The sequence below is a fragment of the Herpailurus yagouaroundi genome, unplaced genomic scaffold, assembly GCF_014898765.1.
Source record: "Herpailurus yagouaroundi ecotype Mexico unplaced genomic scaffold, PumYag 161, whole genome shotgun sequence".
Taxonomy (NCBI): domain Eukaryota; kingdom Metazoa; phylum Chordata; class Mammalia; order Carnivora; family Felidae; genus Herpailurus; species Herpailurus yagouaroundi.
Genome location: NW_024412402.1, coordinates 3,972,337 through 3,998,940, shown reverse-complemented (window position 1 = coordinate 3,998,940; position 26,604 = coordinate 3,972,337). Strand labels below are relative to the sequence as shown.

Below are 26,604 nucleotides of genomic sequence, written 5' to 3'. Positions count from 1 at the left end.
CGTGGGTGTGGAGAGGTCCAGGGCTGACACACATGCTCGCTCAGCTCGCACGCACGGACATTTTCACGCTCACCGTGCACCGCACCACACTCTGATGACCCCGGTCATCGGGACGCGGCCTTCTGTGCTGTGTTGTTGTTCAGATCCAGCTGGCTGGCTCTGCGGGTCTGTGGCCGGTGGGCCTCCGAGGGAGCGCACAGTGGGGTGACGGGCAGCCCTGCTACAGAAAAAGCGCCCGGGTACCTGAGGTGGGAGGATGTGACGACGCTGTGCCCCCGCGCAGCGGGGACTCGGGCCTTTAAAAAGCCGAGGAAACAGCCTCTGAGCAGGCGGTGGCTACACTGGAGGAGAGCACACCCAGGTCTCACGTGAAAGCAGCCAAACTGTCTGCTTCAAAGAGAAAAGGCAACATCCTGTCACAGGCCATGCTCTGGCAGAAACGTAAGTGGTTTGACCGTGGCTGTCAGAGCCGTGCAAGCACGGGCAGGGGCCGGGGCTTCACCGGTGAGCCCACCCGGGGACGGGGGAGGGGGTGGTGGCGATGGAGGCACCGGGGGTGCCCATCCCCAGCCAGGGGGGCGCAGGGGCCAGGTGGGCGACGGAGCCCGGTGGAGAAAGCGACCTGGCAGAGGTGATGCTGATTTTCCAGGCTGGAGGGGAACGAACTAGTGTTCCAAGGTGGGACAGCTCATCGTGTCTCCGCTGCGAGGCATGAATCACTGTGGTGAGGAAAGGGCAGTTCATGATTCACACAACAGAAAAGCCAACTGTGACATTGGTTTGGGGCCGAGAGGGGAAGGCCATGGGGTCCTTCACATGATTGGCTTTGTTTTTCATCCACGGCTGCCCTGTGGCCTGGGGTTCAATTCCTCGGGCCTGTTGCTGTCTGAGTGACTTAGGTTTCTGCCGAAGGCGTGATTTGTTTGCGTGCGTGCCCTGGGACAATGTGGAAACTTGGCTTTGGTCAGGCGTGCCTCCACTCGCTCCGCTGTCCTGCCTAAGTCACTCTTCTCCACGCCTTGGTGGCGAGGCCCGTGTGTCCCAGTGCAAAGGGGCAGCGGGTTTATCTTTAACCTTAATGTTTATCCCTGGGGTCGGATGGAACAACTGTGAACTTTACTTTCCATTATGTGGGATCAAACAGAGACTCCTGTTATTAATAATGGAAATCATACAGAGATTATCTACAACATTCCTTTCTTGCAATAACAAAGTCAAGTCAACAGCCTCATGAGACTTGAACCTTACCGGGACTCAGTTCTGTGCTACCTCAAGAGAGAAATATTACCAAAAAAAATCACTCTGTCTTTTCCAAGGTGCTTGGGTCTTTACAATGCCTTTTAACAAATTCATGTACACCCTACTGCAAGCAAACTTCATATAAGAGAATCTAGATTTACAGAAGATGATACATTGGGGAGTCTTTGTTTATTTTACACAAAGATATTCTCCTGGAGGCCTTGAAGTTCTGAAAATACACCTTCATCGATGAAAACGTAACTTAGAGTCCTTTATCACCAACTCACTGTTCTCCTTTGTTACTTGTGTAAATTCTCTGGAATTGAACTTGTTAATGTATAATTTGGAGGAGTGATTTCAAAATCTCTCAGACTGCGAGGTCTCATCGTTGATACTAGCAAGATGCAATTTTTTTTTTTTTTTTTTTTTTTTTAATAAAAAGAGATGAACTTCCATTTGGGCTTGAGAGCTATGGAATCCTTCCCCAGCAATTAGAGGTATGCTGATATGGGTGGTGTGCACAGTTACGTGAAGGAAGACCCTGACCTGCGGAGGTAACGGCTGCCGGCCCCATGGGACAGCTATGCAGCCGAGGCAGGCATTATTGTCTTTACTGGAAGCGCTGAGCGTCCTATAAGCCCTTACGCTTAGAGCTGAATTGGTGGATTTTATATGAGCCCTTGGGGGACTTCTGCCTTGGTTCCTACCTATTCAGAATAAGTCATTTTCCTTTTCTTTCTTTCTCCCTTTCTTTCTTTCTTTCTTTCTTTCTTTCTTTCTTTCTTTCTTTCTTTCTTTCTAAGTTTTAGGTTTCTCATATGTAAAATGGGGTAAAAATACTGCCTATTCCTCAGAGCTACCCTTACCTTGGTGAGCTGAGATGCCACCATGTTGTTGATCGCTGTCGTTTGCCTTCAGTGTCTGGGATACGGGTTGCTTTCCTGCGTTCATGAGCTGCCATATTCCCGCTTTTTGGTTATACACTGCATTTTTCCTTCTCTAATTCCTCTTGTGATATTAGCAGTGGTTTTTTTTTTTTGTTTGTTTGTTTGTTTTGCTTTTTAAGGGGATGCTGGAGGCATGTTTCTTGCTGACACCCCAGAGGTCGGTCAGGTCCAGCAAAGCCGCATCCTTAGGGAGACTGTATTGTAAACTCCTCAGTGGAATAACTGGAGTGAATGGTGTTACAGGTTCGGATGCATACAATCCAAATTATCTTTAAGTGTCCTTTGGCACCTTAAAGGAAATTAAGAAAGGCCCTGGGCACCGGACCCCTTATCCTGGATTCAAGTAAAACCTTCCTCCAGGACACTGAGGGGTCATAGGTGACTAGATTCTGTGGGGAAACCGGTAAAAACAGGGCAGCATTGTCAGCCCACTTAGAATCACCTGATGGAAGGGCAGAGTTTGAAATCAGACACCAAGAGTGCTGAAAAGGCACTTTCTTTTTTCAGAAAACACCCTCGGGCCATGATCTGAAATGACTGTACTAGGGGGTTCTGGAAAGGGTTAAGAAAACATCCACTTTGTAAATGTTGCCTCCTCCCTGCCTGGCCCATGATCCCTGTTTGTGAACGAAATGTGAACACAGACTCTGGTTCAGATCAGCTCGGAAATGCTGACACACAGAAGTGGAAATCTTCGAGTCTCATCCATGGATCTGAGCTTTGCTTGACTGGCCGGTTAGATAAAGAAGTCACGGCACCTGCAGATTCCCTTCTGGGCTCTGCACTTCGTCCTACAGGTCCCGAGTGGATATGAATTCACATCCACCCCAATGAGAGGTCCTTGTTAAGGCCAACTGGCTACAGGGCAGTAGAAACAGCAGAAGCGATGGGGTGAGGCAGGTCTGGGTTTGGCTCGGCAGCTTAATTATTCAACCTTAGATTCTTAAAAATCTGGAAAATGGGAATTTTAATGCCTGCCTTACAAGGCTTCTGTCAGAACTAAAGTAGGGAATGTACGTAGTGTTATCAAGTCTCCTGAGCGTGGTGAGAGAGAGTATGTGCTGTCCTGTGATATCTCCCTTGTGTCCATCTGGAAGGATCAGGGTTATGCTAAATTCCTTCCTGTCTCTCCTTTTCCACAATTTGATTAGCAGAGTTAAAAAGACATCACCAAAATATTCTTGAGTGACAGCATCTTTCAAACAATTTTTCGCGGGTCTAAATCAGGGATCTGCAAACCACAGCCTTAGTGCCACATGGGTCCCACTAACCGTTTTTGCAAATAAAATTTTATCAGAGCATAGCCGTGTGTGTCTATTCACATATTGTTGGGCTGCTTTTGTTACAACGAAAGAGTTGAGTAGGTGCCATATGACCTACAAAGCCTACAGTATTTACTATCTGGTGCTTTACAGAAAATAGTTTGCTGACCTCTGAACTAAAATGATTTGGTTCATACTTTAGATACTCTTTTCCTCAGGTTTTTCTGCGTCCTGGGGTCACACAATGCCAGCGCCAGTGGGAGGTAAAATTTGCAGTCAATTGATTAAGCAATTTGCATAATGCTGAAATTTGATTTGATTGACTTCTTCCTTGAAAGCTATGGAACCATGTATAATAAACTCAACACCATTTGTTACAAAATGAATGAGTCACATAACTGCTTTTTCTTGTTGTTCTTTGTGTAAGGGAAGGTTTACATGATAATGAAAGGCAGGCTGCCTGATTTTCTTTGAACTGGCTAGTTGCCTTGATTCCCCATAGACATGGCCTTGGTGTTTCTTTGCTGTGGTGCCCAGGGAGGCACTTTACGAACAGGAAATGGTTATTAAACTATTATGGCATGAATGTGCCTTTGCTTTCCGACAACTTCAACAGAGCACAGGTTCACAAATAGATACATTAGGGTGTCAAAATTGTCATTCATGTAGAACTCTGGATTTTACTCCAGGGTTCCACTAAATAGCCAATTAGAAAAATTTTTTTTCTTGACATTTATTTTTGAGAGACAGAGAGAAACAGAGCATGAGCAGGGGAGGGGCGGAGAGAGGAGACAAGAATCAGAAGCAGGCTTCAGGCTCTGAGCTGTCAGCACAGAGCCCGATGTGAGGCTCCAACCCACAAACTGTGAGATCATGACCTGAACCGAAGTCCGATGCTTAACCAACTGAGCCACCCAGGCACCCCTGTAGCCAATGTTTTTTAATGTTTATTTATTTTTGAGAGAGAGCACAAGCAGGGGAGGAGCAGAGAGAGAAGGAGACAGAGAATCTGAAGCAGACTCCAGGCTGAGCTGTCAGCACAGAGTCCGACATGGCACTCGAACCCACAAGCCTTGAGATCATGACCTGAGCCAAAGTTGGATGCTCAACTGACTGAGTCACCCAGGCCCTCCAAAATAGCCAATTTTTAAAGGGAAGTGAAAATTCAGTAAAACATAAGAAACGCCTATAGTAGTCATCTACTATTTGGAAGTCTATCTCTTGTAGGAACTCAGTCAAACTGGCAACAAGAAGTAATTTAGGTCTGTGCAGTACCTCTAACATTTCTATTGTGTGTTACAACCTTTGCCCACTTAGTAAGCACCTTTACTTCTTACCAAGTTTATGTTATTGATTCAGTGGTTCTTGTTGATAAGGACAAGTAGGGTCTAAAAGACAGACACAAAGTCACATGCACAGAAGGAAGTAAAGTAAGTGACAAACATCTACCAAGCACACAGATTAACTGGTAAAAAGAGTAATCTTTCAAGGTGGACACTTCCTTCTCCCTGTATTCACTAAAGAAAAATGCCAACTTTGTTTTTCTCTATACCCAGAAAGTTCCCAAGTCAGAGGTTTGGAAATCTCTCCTCCAATTTAAGTCGGTAAATCTGTTCTGTTGTAAAGAACAAAAAGAACCAAGCTTGACTACACTTATTAGCTAAATACCTGGACATTTAATTAGCTTAGAAGTTCTGTACATTTTTGCTTTTAAACCTTCCCATTACAAAATAAAGGTATTAGGTTCTTTCCTCCTTCTGATTTCTTTCTAAAGAAGTTTATTTGCCTACTAATGAAGATGTCACCAGTTTCTGACTTTGAGCCAACCAAGTCAAGGTTGGTTAATTAAGATTATTAACGTAAGTTTCACATTTATAAAGTACCTGGCAACATTCTAGTTTAATCATTTTTGTAGAACAAATGCTTGAGGAGAGTGGGCTTGCCTGGGATAGAGAGGCTTTCTCTGGAATCTTCTTGTCCCGGTTGTGTGATGGTGTGGCCAAAGCATTGTTCTTTAAAGTTTTTTTGTTTTTTTTTTTTTATGTTTTCATTTATTTGAGAGAGAGAGAGAGAGAGACAGAGCGTGAGTGGGGGAGGGGCAGAGAGAGAGAGAGGGAGACACAGAATCTGAAGCAGGCTCCAGGCTGTGAGCTGTCAGCACAGAGCCCCATGTGGGGCTCAAACTCACGAGCAGCGAGATCATAACCTGAGCCGAAGTTGGACACTTAACCGACTGAACCACCCAGGCGCCCCATGGACAAAGCACTGTTCTTGCAGACAGGAGACGTAGAGTTTACTTTCCAATCTACAGGTAATTAGGTGTGGGGTTACAGGCAAGCCACCTCAGCACATTATTTCTCAAGTGTCCCAGCTATAAAATGGGACTTGCCCTTTCCTGGCTAAGAGCAGGGAGAGTGAACTTGACTTCATCTTCTTTTTCTAGCTGTAATTTCTGAGCTTTCATGAATGCTTATACCAAATAAATACGTTTTCAAACCCAAGTCTTTAATTTAGTAGAAGGCATGCTCGCATCTGCACAGAGCAGTGCTTTTCAACCTGGGCTATGCATTGGAATGCTCTGGGGAATTTAAGAAATCCTAATGCCCAGGTCCCAACCCGAGGGTTCTCATTAAATGGCCCTGGGCATTAGCTTTTCAAACCTTCCCAGGCAATTCTCATGTGCAGGCAAGGTGAGAACTACTGAGCTGGAGGTTACAGGGGACGGCTTCTAATATTCCTTTGGACATTGCAGTGCCGTGGGCAGGACACGTTCCATCCTGTTCATAGGGGTACGTACCAGCTATGGGGCACGGAGTACTTACTTGGTGCCTTGCACTGTGTCACATGTTCTGTCGCATCAGACTGATTACATTTGGTTGCTAGTGAGGAGACCTGAAACAACGTGGGTTTGAATAAGACAGCGGCATTCGCTCTGTCGCACTGAACAAGTCCACAGCAGGCTGTGCAGGACTGTATGCAGACTCTACGGTCCCAGCGACACCTCTGGCTACTTCCGTCTTTCCGGTCTGTTGTCCTTGGCATGCAACTTTTGTCAAAGTTGCTTTGTGGTTGTGCCACTTTAGCTCCAGCCACCACCTCTGTGTTTTGGACACGGAAGAAGAAGAAAAAAGAAAAAAACCAACCCCCCCACCCCCCATCGTGTAGGGTTGTTAAGTCAGAAAGGATAAGGCTGATGTTGGGTGTGGCAGTGGCCAGTCTTTGCCACACTTTGGATGTATTATCTCACTCAATCCTCAGAGAAACTCCGAGAGGCAGGTTCTGTTTCAAGCTCCATTTCCTGGATGAGAAAATCTGAGCTTAAAGATTAGGTTAGTAACTCACGCTGAATATTGTCTTACAAAGCCGTGCTGTGTCCCCGCCACAGGGCTCGGCTCACTCCCGGGGCTCAGAAGGTAAAGCACATAGGCCTTGGTAAAGGCACAGGCCTTCCGCGTGAGATAAAGGAATGGACACCCGATGGCAAAAATCAAGTATGGCAGCTGGAGACTGATGTTCATACTTCACGCCCTCATTCTGATGCGCGCGTTTCATCTAACTTACTGAAAGAAATAAGGTCTTTGCTTCCTTACCTCCCGCACCGGGCTCTTTGCACACATTTCAGCTGCAATGGGAGGGCTCAACGCGGAGAGAGTGACCCAGAATCTCCCCCTCCTGCCAACGTGCAGCCCATCTGTTTTCCGGGCAGCACTGATGAAGAGCTGTGTGGCAGCCTGAGCTGGGACCCAAGCTTCTGCCTCGTCGGCACTGCCTTCTTTTTGGACTATCTAGACTTTGGAAGAGTCAGGCCGTCCGTTCACACACGAGTGTGGTGTGGTGTGGAAAGCAACATCTAGAGAGTAGGGGTTTATTTGGAATCAGAGTGCCGTCTCTGTTCTTTCTATGCCATTAGCGGTTTAAAGTTTAGCCTCTAGTGCAGACAGATCTGAGTTTGAGTCCTAGGTTTATGCCTCACTTTGTTGCCATTTCCTTAAGTATATAGTGGGGCTGTAGCTCTTACCTCACAGGCTGTGGTACGTGTTTACTACTGTGCTTTGCATTCAGTCAGTGCTCAATAATAAATATTAGTTACTATTCTTAATTTCCCGCTCCCTCTCGCTCTACGTCTGAGAACAAAGCTGATGCGGCTAATTATAGATCGTAATTTGTGTGGCCTCTGAGTTCTGCATTTCTTGTGAAATAGCAGGGCGGCACATTTCCAGTCTTGTAACTTGTGGTGGGGCTGGTGATCAGGGCTAATGCCGATGGTGAAGCTGGCCATTCTGTGACCAAACTTGGAACTTGGGCCACAATTTTCAATCACGCCTCATCAGGCGGCAGGCTCATACTGACTGACCAATTGTGTTTTTTTTTTTTTTTTAATTCACAAAATTGGACTGAGGTGTTTATAATCTAGCCGTCAGGAGAATGACCCTTGAATTTTTCAAGAAATGGCACAATGATACCGAAAACTGAAACACCAGTGCGCTGCCTTTCTTAGTAATGGTTTCATCAGTATCACTTTCTGGGAAGAACAGGCAGCCAACGAGGTATAAACCAGAGATATTCTCAGACCAGGTGTTGGGACCAAAAAGGATCTGACCACACGTGAGAAAAGCTGCATTCCTCTTTAATCCTCTAGAAAGACTCATATATTTAATTGGAAGACAGGAAGCAAATATACAAAGATTGTTATAAATTTCCAGGACTGAGAAATGCTGGGGAGATAGAAAAGAGAGAAAAAAAAAAAAGGGAGACAAGAGAGTTGAAAGTTCGAATGCTGGATGAAAGCAACACCAATTCAGGAAAGAAAGGCACGGAAGGAAAATCAATCACCCGTGTGTCATCCTTTGTGTGGGGACATCCACCCAATAATGGAATTATTCCTAGTAGGGAAATCAAGCGATGAAATAAATTATCTTCAGCAGTGGAGAGTGGAGGATGGAATCAGGGAAGGTATCCTGAAGCATGTGGCATTGGATATGGATCTTCAAGAATAAATGATAAAACGATAGTCAGACTTCTTGTTTAGAACTTGGGAGAGGAAGAAGCCTATGAGGGATATAACATGTGAGCATTAGGAAGAAAATCTGAGGATGTGTAGGCTGGTGTTTACAACATTTTTTTTTTTTTTTGGCACAAACCTCTTTGTTCAAACCAAACCTACTGCAGAACTCCAATACAGAAATAAAAATGGAGCCATTTGGGGAGGATATTGAAGCTCTGACTGCTTATTCACCCCCAGACTCTCCTACTTCCTTCCTGTTGTTGGCCACTCCGGGTGCCTTCACTGTATTCCAAAGTTCTTTAGGTCATAGCTGGACAACCATGACCTGGACCCATCCTCCACTCATTCAGCAAGATTCCTCATAGCTGGTCATAGGTCCTTGGGTTAAATACTTCCAGGGTAAAGGCTACACTCCCAAAGCAAAGTGAGTCACTGTGAAGCATTAAGCTCTGAAAGTGTGAAGGTCATATTTTCAGTCTATGTGGGTATCTTGTGAAAAAGGAAGGGCATCTGTTCCTCAAAGATTGACCTGGTGACTCCTCTCCCCGGCTTGCTATTCTAGCAACTTCATGAGGGAATGCCCCACGTCATGAGGCATGGTTAGTAAACCAGAGACTTGGCAAAAAAGCTCATCTTGACTGGCAGTTATACCTCACATCGTGAATCAATTATAAGGTCTAATTTCACTCACAGGGGCTGTGCCCCAGGCCTTGGGGTTGGAGCATTTGGATCTGACCCCAAATGTACAGCTGGTGTTGGGTCTGAAGAGTCTTCCTCCAGGGAAGTGGTCTTGGGAAAATTTGATTTCCTTAATCTCTTTGGTCTGGAAAATCTCAAACTAGATATTATTTAAATCAATGAACAAACCATTGGATTTCTTCTCCTCTAGCTGCCTGACCATAGGTTTTTCCTGTTCTTGATCAGACTGTCAATTCTAGATTCAGCCTCCAGGTCGTAATCTAGTAAGGAAAGATATATCTGTCTCCTCTGCTCAGTCTCTTCACTTTGGTGATACCTTGCTACAAAATTTGGGTAGACACCTTGGGTTGGCTCATCCCCGTTACGGTCTTGTGCTCTCAGTGTAGACCCTCTCTCTCCCCATTCTGATTCCTGTTTCTCTTGATAATGCTAAGGCAATGCTCCTAGTATGTCAACTGGAAGTCTGCCTTGCTCTAATAGGTGATAAAACTTCCCTCCCTGACCACCGAAGAGCCTTCCCATTCACACTGCCATGTTTCCAACCCATATGGGATATGTGCTCCTAGATTTCTAGCCCTGTGGAGAAGTACCATGACCATGGTCTCAGTCATGGTTCTGTCTCTGTCCTTTGGGAGATACACGGAAATTCCTTGAGGGGCTGTATCTGAGGTCAGGACAAGGACATGCCATCTTACTCTGTCTCTCAGAAATCTCCCAGGTGCTCCTTCCTGGCATTCTTTAAAAATTGAAATCTACCACAAACGTACTCCTCTACTGGCTTCTGAAGAAAGACATAAAGTCATCCTTCTGCTCAGCTCATGGTACCTTTAAGAGAGACCAATGCTAGGATTTTGATGTCTCCTGTCCAGGCTTGTTCTGTTTTCAGTTGCAGTCTTTGACCAGTCTCTCTGCAGCATCTTTGGCCCCCTGTCTCCTAAGCATGGCTCCCCTGCTGCTTGGAGACACCAGGCCCAGATACCTGAGGGATGACTTCCAGGAGCACAATGAAGGCAGGTTGAGACAGGCCTTGCTGGCCACAGATGCTCTGGGTGTGTTGAGGATAGAGACATTCAGTATCAGGACGTAGCAAGACAAGAGAAGTTAGAATCACCACACAAGGATTAGCTACTTCCCTGATGAGCAAGGGGCTGAGGTCACAGGAGAAATAGCCATTTGTTGAACACCTGTTATGTACTAGGTGCTTAACTGTGTTAATTGCATCCAAGCCTCATGATAATCCCATGAGATAGATATCATTACTCTCATTCAGCAAATAGGGAAACTGAAGCACATACATGTTAAATGATTTGGCAAGGGTCACACAGTGATAGGCTATGTACTAGGCTTTCCAAACTAGGTCTGCTTGAGTCCCAACAGCATCAAGCCACTTTTCAAGGCCAAGGATTTTAGGGTTCCGTTAGATGCTTCTTCCCCTCCCCACTGAAAGAAGTCCACCCTTAGATGGAAGTGGAGCAGTTGTATCCTGGGAGCAGTTGTATCCTGACTCAAAAGCTCCTGCAAATATGAATCTCAGGAAGTTATATTTGAGATATAGAACCTCTGGAGCCAGCCAATTTCTATCTCAGAATCTGAGTTCCTAGGACTGGCCTTCCATGGGCTAATCAGCCAAGATAGGATAAGACCAGCTGGTGTAACATCTTTGGAGTTCATCCAGGACCCCTAGGCTGGGGGTGGACCCTGAACATCTGGAACTACTTTGTGTGTCTTGGGCAGGACTTACATTCATGGTGTGGGCTGAGCCTGACCCCAGACTAGTTTCTCTGCCTCAGAAGGAGAACAGCTATGCCTCTTGCACTGTCCCCTTTATATAGCCCCTACAGACTGGGGACCCCCATTTGCTGCTTAAGTAAGTCCAAGTAAGAATAAAGTGGTGGTGGAAACCAGCCAAACAAGCTAAAACACTTCAACTGTGAGGCACTTGCAGCTCTGTCATAGTTTGTAATTCTAGCTTGTGCATTTATTCAATTAATGTCGATATCCCACTAGACTAGACGGTGAGCTCCATGATGGTTGGGACCTGGTTTACTCTGCTTAGTGAGTATTTGTTCAGGGCTCTCCTAGTCTTGTCCTCTGCACTGGGACCCAGTGTATCTCAGATGGGAACACTTTCTGCTCTGGTGACCCGGGTTTCTGTAAGAGACAGGCAGATGCAGCTGGTTTCTCAGGTGGACCTATCCACTGTCATTTCAGTCGAAAATACCAAAAATAAAACTTTGCGGGGAATTGTTTGGGCCTCTCAGTTCTCGTCACTCATGTGAGCACACTGCTGGTAACCTTCTCATGGACTTCTTTTTCACGTCTCAGATTGGAAACACTATTTCTTGGGGAAATTGGCAGTCAAAGGAGACTGGATAGGGGTGGTCCAATCCCAGACTCCAACGAGAGGAATGAGGGTCAGAAGCTGGCAGGGGACATTTGGTGACTGACCTCCAGGGTTACCCAGAGAGATAAATGGACTTGCCCAGGCAGAGGACAGGCAGGTGATGAGGCAGAAATGGACTGTGCTTGGAATCAGAGGTCCTGGGCTTAGCTGATGACAAAGCTATTTACGAGTGTGGACTTGGGCAAGCCACTTAACATCTCTGGGCATCGTGTTCCTCATCAGTGGAAAGGAGGGTGAGAGGGAGACCGACCCTGCCTATTTCAGGAGTTGTGGTGAGGCCACACTTGAAATCAATTGTGTCAAGGCTGTGTGAGTCACAGAACATTGTGTGCAAAGGTGAGCATGGTGATTTCTGAGTTCCTGGGGGCTAAGCTCACGACCAGGAAACACAGGCCCGAGTCTCCACAAAGAAGAGGCAGAACACGGACACTGTTTCTGGGAGTAGAGAGAGCAACCCAAGAGCCTTGCGTGGTCTGCTTGTTCTGCTGGAGGTTTGGAGGGAGGATGGACGTATGGTGTGGAAGGCCCTGAGAGTCCCCGGGGGAAGGATGTCTCTGCAGCGGTGCCCATGAAGAGAGTCTGAAGGCTCTGGCACTAGCAGCCTTTTGGCTGACCTCTCCCAAGGTCATGGAGTGGGACATCCAGAACTTTGGGACAGTCCAGGTAATATTGAGGCTGTGGAATGGGAACACCTCATGCAGGAACCTGGTGGAAGAGAGCAGACTGCAGGAAAACTAGCTCTCTGCTTAAGCCTAACATAACCTGAGAGCAGTGTGGTGACCCTGGGTATTCATTCCAGGCTGACTGGGGCTTCCCTTCAACAGGGATCACTCGGCCCCTAGACCCCTTTGGTCAGGGACTCTGTGCTTTCTAAGACTGAACAAACCTCTGTGGTCACCCCAGATGTACTTTAGGAGCCTTCCCTGGCTCTCTCAGGTCGTCAGCTCTAGGTCCTTTTGGCCCGCCCAGGTCTGTGGCTGTCCTTCATCCTTTCCCAGTGACCTGCCTCTGTGGGGCTGATGGAAGTATGCCTCTTAGAATGGAGACAAAGAGAGAGGAAATGTCACTACCTTTCCCTTTCCTTCTCTGATGAGACCAGAGAGCCCAAGATCAGCTGCCATCTTGGAGCTCTCCTGGTGGAGACGTACCAGTCTACACATCAAGATGCCACGACTTACTCCTTTTCGGCTGCCTCAGCAGCCTTACAAGCAACACCAGATTGTAATTCGGTTGAGGTTCTACTTTCTCATATCTTCTAAACACCTTCAAAGGCATTTTTTGTCCATCTATCTTTTTCCGCCTCTGCGTGTTATCCAGATTGCTAGAACGTATGAGTGACGTGGTGATACCTCCTAGCAGCAGAGCCCTTTCAGTTCAAACACCAGTGAGTGGAAAGCCCACATTTACATGCGCATGAAATCTCTTTGTTGGAGTCCATTAAAAAAAAAAAAAAAAAAAGTAAACAGCAATCCAGTGTAAATTGGGCGGGAAAGCTTTTCTGTAGCGTGTCAAGTCCAATCTTTGGCCAAAGCCCAAGTTCTTGCTTCCTGTTTGGAAAAAACTCAGCCATTGTCCATGAATGGAAAGAACAAATTTGAAAACTTTGACTCAGATCTTCACCAGAAGAGGAACATTCACATTAGTGTTTCAATTAAGGATGTGGATAATCCTTTAGCCACATGAGCTAAACTTTCCCAGGCGCCCTCAACTACCTTAGGCAGAGAACACAAACAAACTTCTTTACGTTAAAGTGAAAAGTGTCAGCAACTTCTATGACTTTGTTTTCACTTAGAAGCTAGGACAAGTTTGTTAGCCCTGGGCTTGAATTCCTATTGTTCACGTATTTGTTTTTGGTTTTGCTACAAGTGAAGAGAAAATTATTTGTATTTCTCCTTAGTGGATCTTTAAAAAAATAATACCGAAGGTTCAACAGCAAAAGAGAATAATATTTACCGAGGTTACTTGGAGTGATCAATAGTGTGTCATGTGTCCTTCTGGGCTAGGAAGGTTTTGTCTTTCAAAATGGCCTTGTGTGGCTGCAGGAGGGAGGTTCAACCAGTCAGTTGTAAATGGAAAGCACTTTCAGCGAGGTAGATAGTCGACATGAGCGAGGTGGGTTCCTCTTCCGGGTTCCTTGATGGTAGAAATGTAGGCTTACCCTGGATCCCAACTAGCCCTTACAGCAGCAGTCCTATCTGCTGTTGAACTTACTGCCTGGCCCTGGTGGCTCGCAAGAAATCTGTAACAGGACAGCGGCTAGGAGAAGCGTCTTCTTCCAAGAGGACCCTCGACACCGTTCTAGGTAGCACCTGGCTGATGAAGGCTCTCTGAAAGCTGACTGGAGGAGAAGTTACAGTGACAAATGCCTGGGTGTGAGCTCCACCAGGAGCCATGAGGAGGGACCTATCTCCTTAGCTTCCTCACTGTGGCGTGAATGTGGTTTACATGGGGCGATTAAATAAACAAGTGCGGACAATTTTGCATATGTCCGCGGTGATATTTATTATCCCTTCTTCAGGGAACTGGAGGGCCGTGTTTATTTAAACGAGTAGCATCCATATGCTTCCTAAGCTCGGGGCGAACACACACGATGCCCGCATGCAGACAGAGCGCTGCCAGAAGTGACCCGTCGGCTTGATCTGTCATGGTCTGTGCCCTCCAGTGGAACGACAGCTGCAGGGCTCTTATTTTTGTGACGTGGAGCCTGTCCGGCTGTGCGGCAGGGGGAACTGAAATGTCTTCTGCTGACTTTTTATACCTTCAGATTTTTTTCATCGCTTATTTTGGAAAAGGAAAGCCCTCACTGGGGCCAAAGTTATAGGTTTTTCTGTAAACGAGTTTTGTGGGGTTTTTGTTGTTGTGTTGTGTTTTGTTTTGTTTTTTTCCCCCAAACTCCATTGGCGACTGACTTCCAGTGGTGGGAAGTAACATGGCTGAACGTTACTCGCCCTGAGGAAAGGAGATTCCTAGCAAAGGCCAAGAGGCTCATGTTTAGGTGGAAAGATTTTTCTCCGTGACGGACACTTGGCTGCTCCCAGGAGACTTAACGGGCCTTCGACCACAGGAGAAATGGTGAGGAGGCTTCAGGCTTTCAGGACAAGCTGCCGTTTGGTCAGGGGACTCCTAACACTTCTGGTCAACTCTACTCTGGGAAACTGGACCGGGTAGCATCATTTTGATCTCCTGCTTTCTTTTCTTTGTCTCTTATTTATTATTAAGAAATTATTTTAAGAATCTTAAAAATGTTCTTCTCAGTATTCTAGTTTAGTTGTTTTAAAGTGGCTCCGTTCAAGGATCCCCACGCCCCCAAGGCAAAGCAATCTCGATTTCAGACAAATTTCTTTTCACCTTCCAAATTTTTATGCTGGTTTCTCAGGGTGGTGGCGGTCGGGGGGGGGGGGTACAGTGTTTACCACAGAATTAGAAACGTTTATTGTTGCTTTACAAATGTTGGTGTGAAAAGGACTAACTGCAGGTTTTGGCTTTGCAAATAGGCTTGGCCACTGGGGTCCTTGGGGAATTGTCCTGAGGCTTCTGATTCTGGTATTTCACGGTCACTTTGCAAAGACACCGGCTGAAGCACCCCTGAGCACTCGAACATGCGCACTGGCAGGCAGTTCCTGGATTCCTTGGCAGCTGGTTGTGGGCTGGTAGGTGGGGAGGCAGCAGGTCCTTGAGAGCTCTGGGAGTTTTGCACTAGGAAGAGGTGGGGACTTAGAAACTGCTCTCCATATGGTCCTTGTGCCAGGGCACACCTGTTGACACTGTGGCTTCTAAGGAAGTCCAGACATCAGAGGGTGATGCCCTCGGCTCACAGCACCTCCCACAAGCCCTCTTTGTTCATTGATTCAAAAACAACAGGAGGCAGGAAGCCCTCCCTTGACAAGATCCTGGAAATGCCCAGCTGGCCCCTTTGCAGCCAAGTGTTCGATGTGTCCACTTCCTGGGAGGGAGCGGGTGGGGAGTCCTCTGGGCCCTTCCCCACAAGCGTACATGCAAATCAGAGAGGGTTAGCCGTATACCTGTCTTTGGTCTGGACTGAGATGTGAGCACGTGGCATGGAGCCCTTCTTGCCCCTCAGCTGAATTAAGAGTGTGGCCACCGTGCTTAGACCCCCAAGTAACCCTGTCCCCTGAGTTTCTTCCGAGTGTGCAATGCCTCAGGCTGCACTCGTGCCTAAGAATAGCTGGAAACCCAGCTGCAGACAAGTGTGGTCTGATATGGGCGCGAATAAAGCCACTGTGGGTGACTGAGAATGAGTGAACAGAGTGTGGGAGGGCAGGCGCTCCTGTTTGCTGCCATGTGGGGCCCCACCTGGGGTCTGTGGCCAATGCTGGGCATCACTGATCATGAGAGAAAGTGGCACAAGGAACCTGTGTAGGAGTGAGGCACCCAGAAGGAGGGTTAGAAGGATTCAGAACATGTCATTAAGAAATAGCTGGAAGGACGGATATGCATTCAGACTACAGGGGACCTGGTATCTGCCTTCCGATGCTGGAAAGAGATACGACTACTGCTGATACTATTAGCTCACATGTATTTAATGCTTGCTGAGCACACGCTCTGTTGCAAGCATTTACTTGGAATTCTCAAGCCTACCAGGTATGTGCCATTATGATCTTCATTTGCAGAGGTGAGAAGGCTGTCAATGGATTCCGAACGGCGAGTTTCATCAGAAGGCAATGCCAGGCAAAATGGCGCTTGTTACCATGCGGCCGGTCAAGCAAGAGGATAGAGCTTCCTGACACTGAAGCTCCCCAGAGGAAGGTGGAAATGGGTGGAGGGAGGGGAAGGAAAGTAGCATCTACCATAGCTGGCCCTGGCCATGGCTTTGAGACCCTCTGGCGTATTATTGCAGGGAATCCTCACAACTGCTGTGTGAGACGTGGGTTATTGAGGCCCAGGGGTGTTAAATAAATCATCCGAGACCTTGCCACCAATAAGCGACAGCCCAGTTTTGCATACAGGTATTTTTGGCTCTCAAGTCTGTTGTTAATGCTGCTTTTACGAAGGTGATGGTGCCCAGGTAGTGCTGGGGCACTGGTATGGGGCTGGATCTCTCTGCTCCACACTCTAGTTTCAGTCTGATTTCATGTCGGTTGTAACTGTTTCATTGCATGTCTCTCCCACTAGATGCAAGATGCATGTGGGCAGGAGCCATAGCTATCTTGCTCAGCGCTGTATTCCCAGTGCCCAGGGATAGTTGGAAGAATGAATGAGTATCAGCTGAGACTCCTTGTTACGATGGGGCGGGGTCGGGGGTGGGGGTGGAATTAAAAAGAGGATAATTTATCTATCAGGACGTTAGAGGGAAACTCTGGGTATTCGATTAGGGGTGGTTATCAGTGATGCTAACCCCAGCAGAGCTTCAGAATCACCGGAAAGACTTTTAAAATATAGATTCCTAGGCCCACATCAACCCCCCAGAATCGGAACTACCTGGAAGCAGGGCCTGGGTATCTTCACTGTGTACCACTCCCTGGTCAATTCTGCTACCTGGCCAGGTGAGGAGGCCCCATGGATGCATCTGAGTCTGGGGTTCTCTGTATTATGTGTCCCTGGGGCTCTTGGACACCCCTTTCCCTCCCCCTGCTGCCTCTCTACCTGCTGGGCTTCAAGGCCAAGTGCGTGTGTGCCTGGAGCACGGATGGAGGTCTGGTGCCGGGTCAGGCATGAGTTCTTATCAATTGGGTATTTACTGAGCAAAGTTCAGCCAGGTAGCACTATGGTTCCGGGTTTAATAGATACCTAGGCTTCCAGGCTTTTGATTCAGAGTCCAGGTCCCTGGGACCCTTATCAGTGGATGATAATGGGCTCCCTGTGTGAGTCCCCAGGGCCAGGGCTACTCACTATTCTTGGCTGACCCAGGCCTGCCCTCCAAAGGCCCAGGGCCCTAGACTGTGGGCTGTCTGGGAGGGCAGATGGTCAGTGCCCAGCCATGACTGCTTCTGGCTTGCTCTCCCTGGCCAGGAAGTGCCCGGTTCCAGCTCAGTGCTTTGGTTTCCCAGCTTTGATGACAAAGGGCACAGGGAGCCTTCTCTCTACAGCAGGGCTGGACACTCTCTGGCTCCCGGTATGTGGATCACCAGTGGGTATTGGTCCTCTGCCCTGGGAGCCACGGAGAATCCAGGAACCGTTCACTGCAGCCCATTCTATGGGTCCAGGAGAGGGGAAGGCGGTGGGAAGGGGTGAATGGCAGCACATTCCAAATAATCACCCAACCGGTTAATCAGCAAATCCCTTACTGAGCTCGCTGTGGACATGCTACTTGAGAAGATATAGAGAAAGAAGGTAAAGTGTCTCGTCTTGAGAAGCTTATCATCCGGTTAGGGGCATACGAAATTTACACCGAAGGATTACTAATTATTATTATTATTTTTTTTTTTTTTCTTCAACGTTTTTATTTATTTTTGGGACAGAGAGAGACAGAGCATGAATGGGGGAGGGGCAGAGAGAGAGGGAGACACAGAATCGGAAACAGGCTCCAGGCTCTGAGCCATCAGCCCAGAGCCCGACGCGGGGCTCGAACTCACGGACCGCGAGATCGTGACCTGGCTGAAGTCAGACGCTCAACCGACTGCGCCACCCAGGCGCCCCAGGATTACTAATTATTATATAGCAGATTGCAAATTTATTAAATGCTTGCTCTGTACCTGTTTTATAGTAAGCATATACTGTGCTCCCCATTTACTAGGTCAGTGACCCCTTATGACATTCGTTTGGTAAGAAATGGCACAGAGAGGTTTAGTAACTTGCCCAGGATCACATAGCTAGAATGTGGCAGGGGCAGATTTCGAGGCCTGTGCCGTCCGACTCGGCGTCCCTGCTCTTTTGCCGTCCTCTACTGCCCCCTATGATGAGCACTAACCAGGCCTGTCTAAGAGGCTGGAGGATGAAGCCACTTCTGTGGGCAGCCGTGGGCCACCAGGAGGGTCGCACTAGCCTTGAGCCAGGGCAAATCAGGAAGCTGAGAAGTGTGAGCGTGAATCCTGACCACTGGAAAGCTCAAGTAAAGGTGAGGAGAGGAGACAAGCAGGAAACCAGAGAAGTCTGAGTACCCCTTCTGGCCAGAGCCAGGGCTTATTAGTCCTTAGTGTGCAAAGTGGTCGGAAAACGGGTTGAGCTGACGCAGCCCAGGACTTTCAATTGTACATTAAGTTTACAGGACTGAACTGGTGAGGCAGAAGGGAGCTATAGACGGTTTGGGGCAGGAGGAGTGGCAATACTGGGGGAAATTGTCTAGGAAGTCTCCCGGGTCCTCCCTGCTCGGGCACAGCTGAGGTGAGCCGGCAGACCCTTGAGAAGAGGGGAGCGTACGCTGGGGTGGGGGCTCGTCTGAGAGGCCGATGAGCACCGGCGACATTGTTTTTCGCAGCCTCGGCACCAGAACAGGCCCCGGCCCCACCCCGGCCATACCAGGGCGTCCGTGTGAAGGAGCCAGTGAAGGAACTGCTCCGGAGGAAACGTGGCCATGCCAGCAGCGGGACGGCTGTCACACCTACGGCGGTGAGGGGGCCACTGTGGCCCGAGTGTGCGTGTGCGTGTGCGTGTGCGGTGGGGTGTCCAAAGGGGCCCTGGCTCTAGGCGAGGCTCAGCGAGGCCACAAAGGCAACACGCTGCCACGTACGGCTGCTGAGGAATGGGCTTAGGGGAGAGCAGGTCAGTGATCCCTGGGTAGACCGAGGAGGACTGGGGCCATGGGCTGGCCCCATCGAACAAAGCCAATGCCGGGGGCCTGAGTGAGCAGATGATTCACACGTCCTGGCGTGAGCTGGGTGCCCCCTTGGGAAGACGACGAGGCCAGTTCCCTACGTGCACAGGCTTCTTGCTAAACGGAAACACGCATCCCCCAAAAGTATAGGTGGTGACGGCTGGGACATGACATGGATGTTTTGGTCTGAGAAGGAAGATTCCCCCCCATCACCCCCAACGTATCCTTTCCTCCCCTGGGGCCCTCTGGGCAAGTTTTCTGCAGAGGGCCAGATGGAGAGAGCTGAACACTGATCCTAGTCTCTCCTCCCTCTAGGTGGTGCTGCCCCATCAGCCCCTGGCTACCTACACCACAGTGGGTAAGAGCTCCCCACAGCCCCGGTCCCCTCCAGGCCCCTCGTCTGGGCCACACCTGCAACTCTGTAATTGCCTTCCTCCCACAGGTCCTCCCTGCCTTGACATGGAGGTCTCCGCCTCCACAGTGACAGAGGAGGGGGCCCTGTGTGCCGGCTGGCTCTCCCAGCCGGCCCCGGCCACCCTCCAACCCCTGGCCCCGTGGACACCCTACACGGAGTACGTGTCCCACGAAGCTGTCAGCTGCCCCTACTCAGCCGACACGTACGTGCAGCCCATGTGCCCGAGCTACACGGTGGTGGGGCCCTCCTCCGTGCTGACCTACGCCTCCCAGCCGCTCATCGCTAATGTCACGGTACGTCACACAAAAGCTTTGCTGCACCAGGGACACCCTTTGGGACCTGGGCTGACCTCCTGACCCCTGATCGTTCTTGCTACTGATTCTCAGGATAACTGAGTCTTCCAGCCCTTCCTGTCCCGCAGGGAGGCCTGCTCTTCCCATTGACCTTCCGCAAAGAAGGCGGATGGCCTCCCTTGTCGTACGTTGTGCTCTTTGGGGCGGGTTTGTTCTCCGGCCCCTTCTGCCCTAAATCTCCCCGTGCTGCCCCCAAAGCAGAAGGTCTTGGTCGGAAGTTTCGGTTTTCAGTGAATGGGGGTATCAGGTGAGGTCTGACTGGGGCCTTGCGCCACACCAGGGCTCTCTTTCTATTCCGCTGACTTAGAGGCTGATCGGTCACCTCACAGTGGGATTTGCAAGACGACTTTTCAGAAAACTACTTTTGATGAAGTCACACCCACCTACAGGGTAATTTGTTGAGTCCCGACTCTAGCATCAGATTGCTTGGGTTCAAATTCTTGTCCCTTACCAGCTATGTGATCCTGGACTGAGTAACTTAATTTCTCTGAGCCCCGGTGTCCTCATCTGTGAAATAGGTATATTAACAAGAGGGCTGATGTCAGGCTCGATCGGGATGATGCCCGTGGAGGACTTAACACAGTTCCTGGCATATAGAAAACACTCAATAAATGTTACGTTATGATTGTCTCAAAGTCGGCCAGCAACATTAACCAAGGGCTGCCTTCGAGTGCCCGATGGGAAAGAAAGGGCCTGCTCCCCCAGACACAAAGGAAGAGAAGTGGTTTTATGTGAATGGTATCTGTTTGAGCAAAGGAATGGGAATCCCCTAAGCGTTCGGAGGAGGAAAGGTCTATGGGTGTAGCTATATCCGGCCTCAGTTCAGGGAACACTCTGGGGGTGCGAGTTGGGGCCTCAGGAGTAGCTGCAAAGCCCACATGGAGGCGGAACTGGCTTTGGTTCCCCACCTCCCCCCACCCGTTTCCCTCAAGGGTTCAGCGTCATGCTGTTGCACCTGCCCTTTCATCACCATCCAGGCAAGGGCACGCAAGAGCTCTCCTCCCCCAACCCTACCTGGCTACTCTGCAAACCGGTTGTGGGCATGGATGATGGTGGCTAGAGGAGTGAATTCAACATCTTTCCCAAGCAACTCATTTCCATATCGGGGGCCTTTGGTGGGGGCGGGAAGCGGTGGACGTAATGGTTCTCAGTCATTTCAATCCCAAGGATTTCTCTCATTATTTATCCTTTCATTATCCCCACCTCCTACCTTGAAAGGCTCTGTGTATCAAACAGACCGTATTTATTAAGAAATAATTTGTTTGTTTTGCCGCTTTGTAAATCAACGCATCAAAGCTGGTGAGAGCTACGAGTCAGCACCCCTGATTAGCAGGAGATAAGACCTGTTAAAGCCCGGGGTTGGTGGAATTTCTATCCCTGAGCAAAGAAACCTGCACTCCCCGGTTTCTGACTCCACAAAGTAGGATTTCCATGGGAATTTGGAAATGCTGGAAACAGTCAGGCTTTGCTGGGAGGCTGGAAGGCCTCTGAGACCCTTCCCAGCTCTGTCATTCTATAGAAAAACACCCTAAAGCCTTGCTACTCGAGCTACGGTCCCCGGACCAGCCACCCTGGCGTCACCAGGGATCTGATGGGACATGCAGAATCCCGGGCCCTACTCCAGACCTCTTGTACCAAAACGGGCATTGTAGCAAGATTCCCAGGGGACTGACATAATCTCTCTTCTAAATGACTCTGTTCCCAGGGGCGGTAGGGGGAGACTTCAGCCTCTCTCACATCATTTCACGCAGAGATCTTCCTCCCCGTCCCTGCTGCCTCAGCTGCGGGAGACAGTCGGAACCCAGGCCCTGCCTCTCTTGCAGGCTTGACCTCAAGTGTGGTTTTATAAAGTGACCTTTATAGTGTGGTTGTTGCCCACGTGAGGGGTATTGTTTGTAGGGCACCTGCGAGAACGGCCGGGGACAGCCACGGGGGCCCAGCTCAGAGACAGAGGAGGATGAGGATGTGGCAGGCACCGGGTTCCCCCAGCGTCTGGGTCGGTCCCGAGCACGTGGGAGATGAGTGGCACCGTGTGGGCGGACCTCAGGGCGGACCACACACCATGTGTGTCCAGGCGTGACAGCGGCCGCCTGGGGGTACAGCTGCTACCCAGGGGGCAGTCTCGTTGACATGCTGTATTTTCACCAGTTTTTAAGATGTGCATCCCCCCCTCCCCCGCCTCCACAATTTAATATCTCTGAAATTAGGATGGAATTCATATGCAATAAAATCTGGAAAAGCGTCTCCAATTGGCTCAGCCCTGCGATGTCAGTCCTGCTCGTAAGGGACCCCACAGAAGAGAAAAATGGAGGCGGGGGGAGGTGGTGGGAGCCAGGACTTGTAGCTAGTGAGAGTCAGGGGCAGGGATCCAGCTGAAGTTTGCCTGGCTCCTCCTTGGGGGGAGACACTGAGCAGGTGGAAATGGAGCCCCCCACCCCCCCACCCCCTGGGCTGAGAGCGCAGGCAGGGGTCAAGTTGAGGGGGCTGGAGAGCTCTCCACCAGGAGCAGGAAGAGCGCGGACAGACGAGCGGATACCCCCGGGGCTGCTAACCCTTGGCCCCTTGTCTTCCCCATCATAGACCAGAGGAGCGGCCGCGCCCACCGTGGGGCCCCAGCTGGAGGGCCCGGAGCACCAGGCGCCCCTCACCTATTTCCCGTGGCCGCAGCCCCTGTCCACACTGCCCGCCTCCACCCTGCAGTACCAGCCTCCGGCCCCAGCCCTGCCCGGGCCCCAGTTCGTCCAGCTTCCCATCTCCATCCCCGAGCCGGTCCTTCAGGACACGGAAGACCCCAGGAGGGCCATCAATTCCCTGACCATCGACAAGCTGCTTTTGGAGGAAGAGGATGGCGACGCCTACGCGCTCAACCACACGCTCTCGGTGGAAGGCTTTTAGGGCCTGCTCGCCCGGAGAGTCCTGCTCCCCGAGCCTGGGATTTTACACTGAGCCTGGGATTGAGCCTCAGATTCACACCTGTTTGGAGTAGCTGTCTCACAACTACACTTTCCACCCTCAACTAGAATAATTGGCTTTCCTTCCTCCCTCCCCTCTTCCTCCTTCTTTCCTCCCTCCCTCCCTCCCTCCTCCTCCCTTCTTCCCCCTTTTCTCCCTCTCCCTTCCTTCCCTTTCTGCCTTCCTCCCTCCCCCCTCCTTGCTCCCCCCTCCTCCCTTCCTCTCTTTCTCCTTTCCTCCCTCCCCCGAACCCCTTCCTCCCTTCCTCCTTCCTTCCTTTTTTTTTTCCATTTCTGTTCCTATCTGAGAAGGAACTATAGAGATTTTTGTGGTAATATTGATGCCAGTGTTGCAAACCCATGTCCCAGGTGCTTTTATTTCTGCCTCATTTTGTTCATTGGAGCAGCAGCCCAGCTGAGCTGTCTTGGGGCCAGTGCCGCCCTGCCCTGTGTCATTTTGAGGTGTATGGGGTGGCCTCGCAGACCCACTGCCCAAGTCCTTGAGCTGTCAGTTCTCACAGTTGATTCTTTGTTTGCTGTTCTCTGCGCTGGCCAGATTTACAGTCTAGGCAGCAGAGTCCCAAGGCCTGGGGCTCAGTTAGGTGGTGGGGGTGGTGTTCCGGGGGAGAAAAATCAACAGCAGAGTGGGTGGGTTGAGGGACAGAGGAGGGAGGGGAACGTTGTGTGTGTGTGTGTGTGTGTGTGTGTGTGCGCGTGGGCATGTGTTGCGGTGGGGGGAGGGGGAGGAGAAGGTTGGGTGGGGAGAAGGAGGACTAAGGAACCACTGAGCTTCAGATTACTTGGTTATTAAGAAGGAGAATAAACTTAAGAGCAATAATTGCTTCGATTGGTGGTTTTGTCGCTCTCCTTGAGGATACTTGCGAGGAAAGCCGAGCTCTTATAATCGGGAGGGTTAATACCTCTGATTGCGCCTTCCCACGGGCGGACCCTCCGTGGTGCTCGCTGTGTGCGAACCAAAACTCACTGAAGCCCCGTGGGGGCGGGGTCCTCGCTCAGTGCCACACGTGGTTCTTCTGTGTCTTATAAAGAGCCATCATTGTGTGGGACCACAGCCTCCTTCTCAGGCACCTTCCTGGGGGCTTCTAGAAGCTCAGCCAGAAGTACCACTGGGTTTAATTTCAACGGATATTTTCTGGCTGGGGGGCCTCCAAACTGGCTGGTGCTGGAGCACAGCTGTTGCTGGGGGCGTTCATCTCCTGACAGGGGCTGTCATCTGCTGGCTAACCCCATTGTCAGCACTGGGCAGACAGCTTAGTGGGCGGAATCCATGACGAGGTAATAAACTTTTCTCAGAAACAATGGCTTCTTGGACACATTTTCTTGCCCTTTTAAAATAAAAACTCCAGAAAGTTGTCTTTCATTGGATTTTTTTTTTTTTTTTTGCTTTGGGTTTATTTTGACCCAAATGTCTCAGCATCTGCCTAAAATCTCAATACGAATATCTTGAATGATTTTTACTCAGACTTACTCTTTGGATTTAAAAGCGTAAAATTTCAGGTACCGAATTGACATCTTTGTTGGTAGTGATGGCGAGTAGGCAAGGGGGGGGTGCGGTTTCAGGCCTGTTGGATCAAACACCCTGGTTTCCTTTAAGAAAACACTATGCAAGATTTTTCAGCCTACTCTTGGAGGGCTTGAGAGGACGTAGAAGCAATCTCTGTAGGGGAGTTAAGTTGGCAAAAACTACCAAGGAAATAAAGTACTTTAAGTGTTTGCTAAGATTTGAACAGTGTCTTTTTGTCTCCTTACCTTGAGGTGAAAAGGTCTTGGTTGTAATAACCTCCCTCAGTTTCTTCCTGGGTTTTCCTGCTAAAATGGAAACATGTTAATAAAGATTTGCTCAGACTCCTGTGCCGAAGCGTTTTATTTCTTATCAGATTAATCCCCCTTCACCTGCAGTTCCGTGTCGGGCAGTGTGAGTGTAGGCAGCCGCTTACACCAGTCTTGTTGACTTTGCAACTTGATCTACAGCAAGGGAAGAAGGAACCGGCCCCACCTGCCTGCTGCCCAGCTCCCGCGGGCACAACGTGCGAGGCCCGTAGCCTTGTCTCCAGGCGAGCGGGGATCTGAGATGATGAAGGAAACTGTTTAACCCTATTGCCCTTCCTGGGTGTTATTCATGCTACATGAGTCAATTCTCGTGATGCTGGGTGTCCAGAGGTAAGTTCAACCACTGGTACCTCCACGTGTCAGAAGCTAGGCCCACAGGAAGCCAGCTCTCAGGGCCAGACATCACAGTGAGAGGGACGGTCAAGAAGCCTGCCAGTCCTCTGGAACACCAGTCCTTAGAGTGAGTAACGGATTGGAAGGTCTCCTTTCCCAGGTGATTTTCTGAGTTACTAAGAACTTCTGAGATCACTGCCTTCACTGTTCATCTCTCCTGGGGTAACCGTTTTTGTTTTTTTTTTAATAGTCCACTTTATTCTGCCATATGTCTTGTGTGCAGATTTTGGGGGACAATAGTATCTCCAGCTATTTCATGTGCTTTACTGGATCACCCCTGTTGTCTTTCTTCTTAGTCTCCGTGTAGATCATAATCCAGAATAAAGACGCGAAAGGAAACGTACTTGAGGATCTCTCCCCCCTCTAGTTTTACCAACACTCAGTGGGAGGGGAAGATCTTTTAAAAATGTACTTTGCCTCTGTCACCAGCTTCCGTGATGCCCTCGGTCTGCAGTGTGGAACATACGGCTGCCTTGGTCTAGGTCGGTGCCCTGTCAGATTCTGATCCGTGAAGCTGCCCATTTCCAGCGTGAAATGAGGCAGAAAGGAGAAGACGAGTACCCGGTGGGACAAAGAAGCTGAGCCTCTACAAAATAATAATGCCACCACGAGCCTCAAATTCTCTGATCCTTCATCTGCAATCATCTCTCAGTGGAATTTGGAGACGTGTTCTAAACATGAATTTCCTGAAATCAGAAATCATAGATAACTCATTTTGTAGTAACCTACTTTGTGAATCAGAGGTGAGGTACTCAGTAATTCCTCGCTGAATTGCATGAATTTGGGAGATTTTCCATCGATTCTGTTGAAGGAATACGGATACGGATGACACAGTTGATTACAGTGGAGCCTCCTTTCTGAGACTCACAGACACATGACGTTTCTCAGATGCTTTTTTTTTCCCCCCTTAAAGCTTGGGTAGGAACTTCCATAAGCTGGTCTTCTTATTCGTTAGTTCTTCAGGTACACCTATGGATTCTTCGGAAGGGCTTTACATTTTTTTCTTAATTAAAAATTTTTGGGACACCTGGGTGGCTCAGTCGGTTAAGTGCCTGATTCTTCATTTCGGCTCAGGTCATGATCTCGCGGTTCTTGAATTCAAGCCCCTTGGGCTCTGCGCTGGCAGCCAGAGCCTGCTTGGGATGCTTTCTCTCTGCCTCTCCCTCGCTCTGTGCCCTTCCCTTGCTCTCTCTCTCTCTCTGCCTCTCCCTCGCTGTGCCCTTCCCTTGCTCTCTCTCTCTAAGATAAATAAAATTTTTATTTTTTAAATTTTATTATTATTTTTTTAAATATATGAAATTTATTGTCAAATTGGTTTCCATACAACACCCAGTGCTCATCCCAAAAGATGCCCTCTTCAATACCCATCACCCC

At 49.2% G+C, this 26,604-nt stretch overlaps 1 protein-coding gene and 2 long non-coding RNA genes across 3 annotated transcripts in view; 2 read left to right on the top strand and 1 right to left on the bottom strand.

The window, feature by feature from the left end:
- POU2AF1 (POU class 2 homeobox associating factor 1) lies at window positions 1-23,113 on the top strand. The gene is made up of 5 exons (XM_040482936.1): window positions 1-441; window positions 18,932-19,062; window positions 19,583-19,625; window positions 19,710-19,975; window positions 22,616-23,113. The coding sequence occupies exons 1-5, from the start codon at window positions 426-428 to the stop codon at window positions 22,928-22,930; spliced, it is 771 nt and encodes a 256-aa protein (XP_040338870.1). The 5' UTR covers window positions 1-425; the 3' UTR covers window positions 22,931-23,113.
- A 1,649-nt stretch (window positions 23,114-24,762) lies between these two features.
- The window catches only part of LOC121035365 (uncharacterized), a 7,250-nt gene continuing 5,408 nt past the window's right edge, over window positions 24,763-26,604 (bottom strand). The window contains exon 3 of the long non-coding RNA XR_005792850.1: window positions 24,763-24,816. This is a non-coding gene — a long non-coding RNA (uncharacterized LOC121035365). The remainder of the gene's footprint in view (window positions 24,817-26,604) is intronic.
- On the top strand, window positions 24,907-25,937 carry LOC121035364 (uncharacterized). Its single transcript, XR_005792849.1, has 2 exons — window positions 24,907-25,297; window positions 25,660-25,937. It is a non-coding gene; the product is annotated as an uncharacterized LOC121035364 (long non-coding RNA).

Bases quoted from the DNA above. Each gene is read 5' to 3' on its own strand.
- POU2AF1 (XM_040482936.1), top strand. The intron at 19,063-19,582 runs GTGAGGGGGCCA...TCCTCCCTCTAG, and splicing joins CGGCTGTCACACCTACGGCG to GTGGTGCTGCCCCATCAGCC. The intron at 19,626-19,709 runs GTAAGAGCTCCC...TTCCTCCCACAG, and splicing joins GGCTACCTACACCACAGTGG to GTCCTCCCTGCCTTGACATG.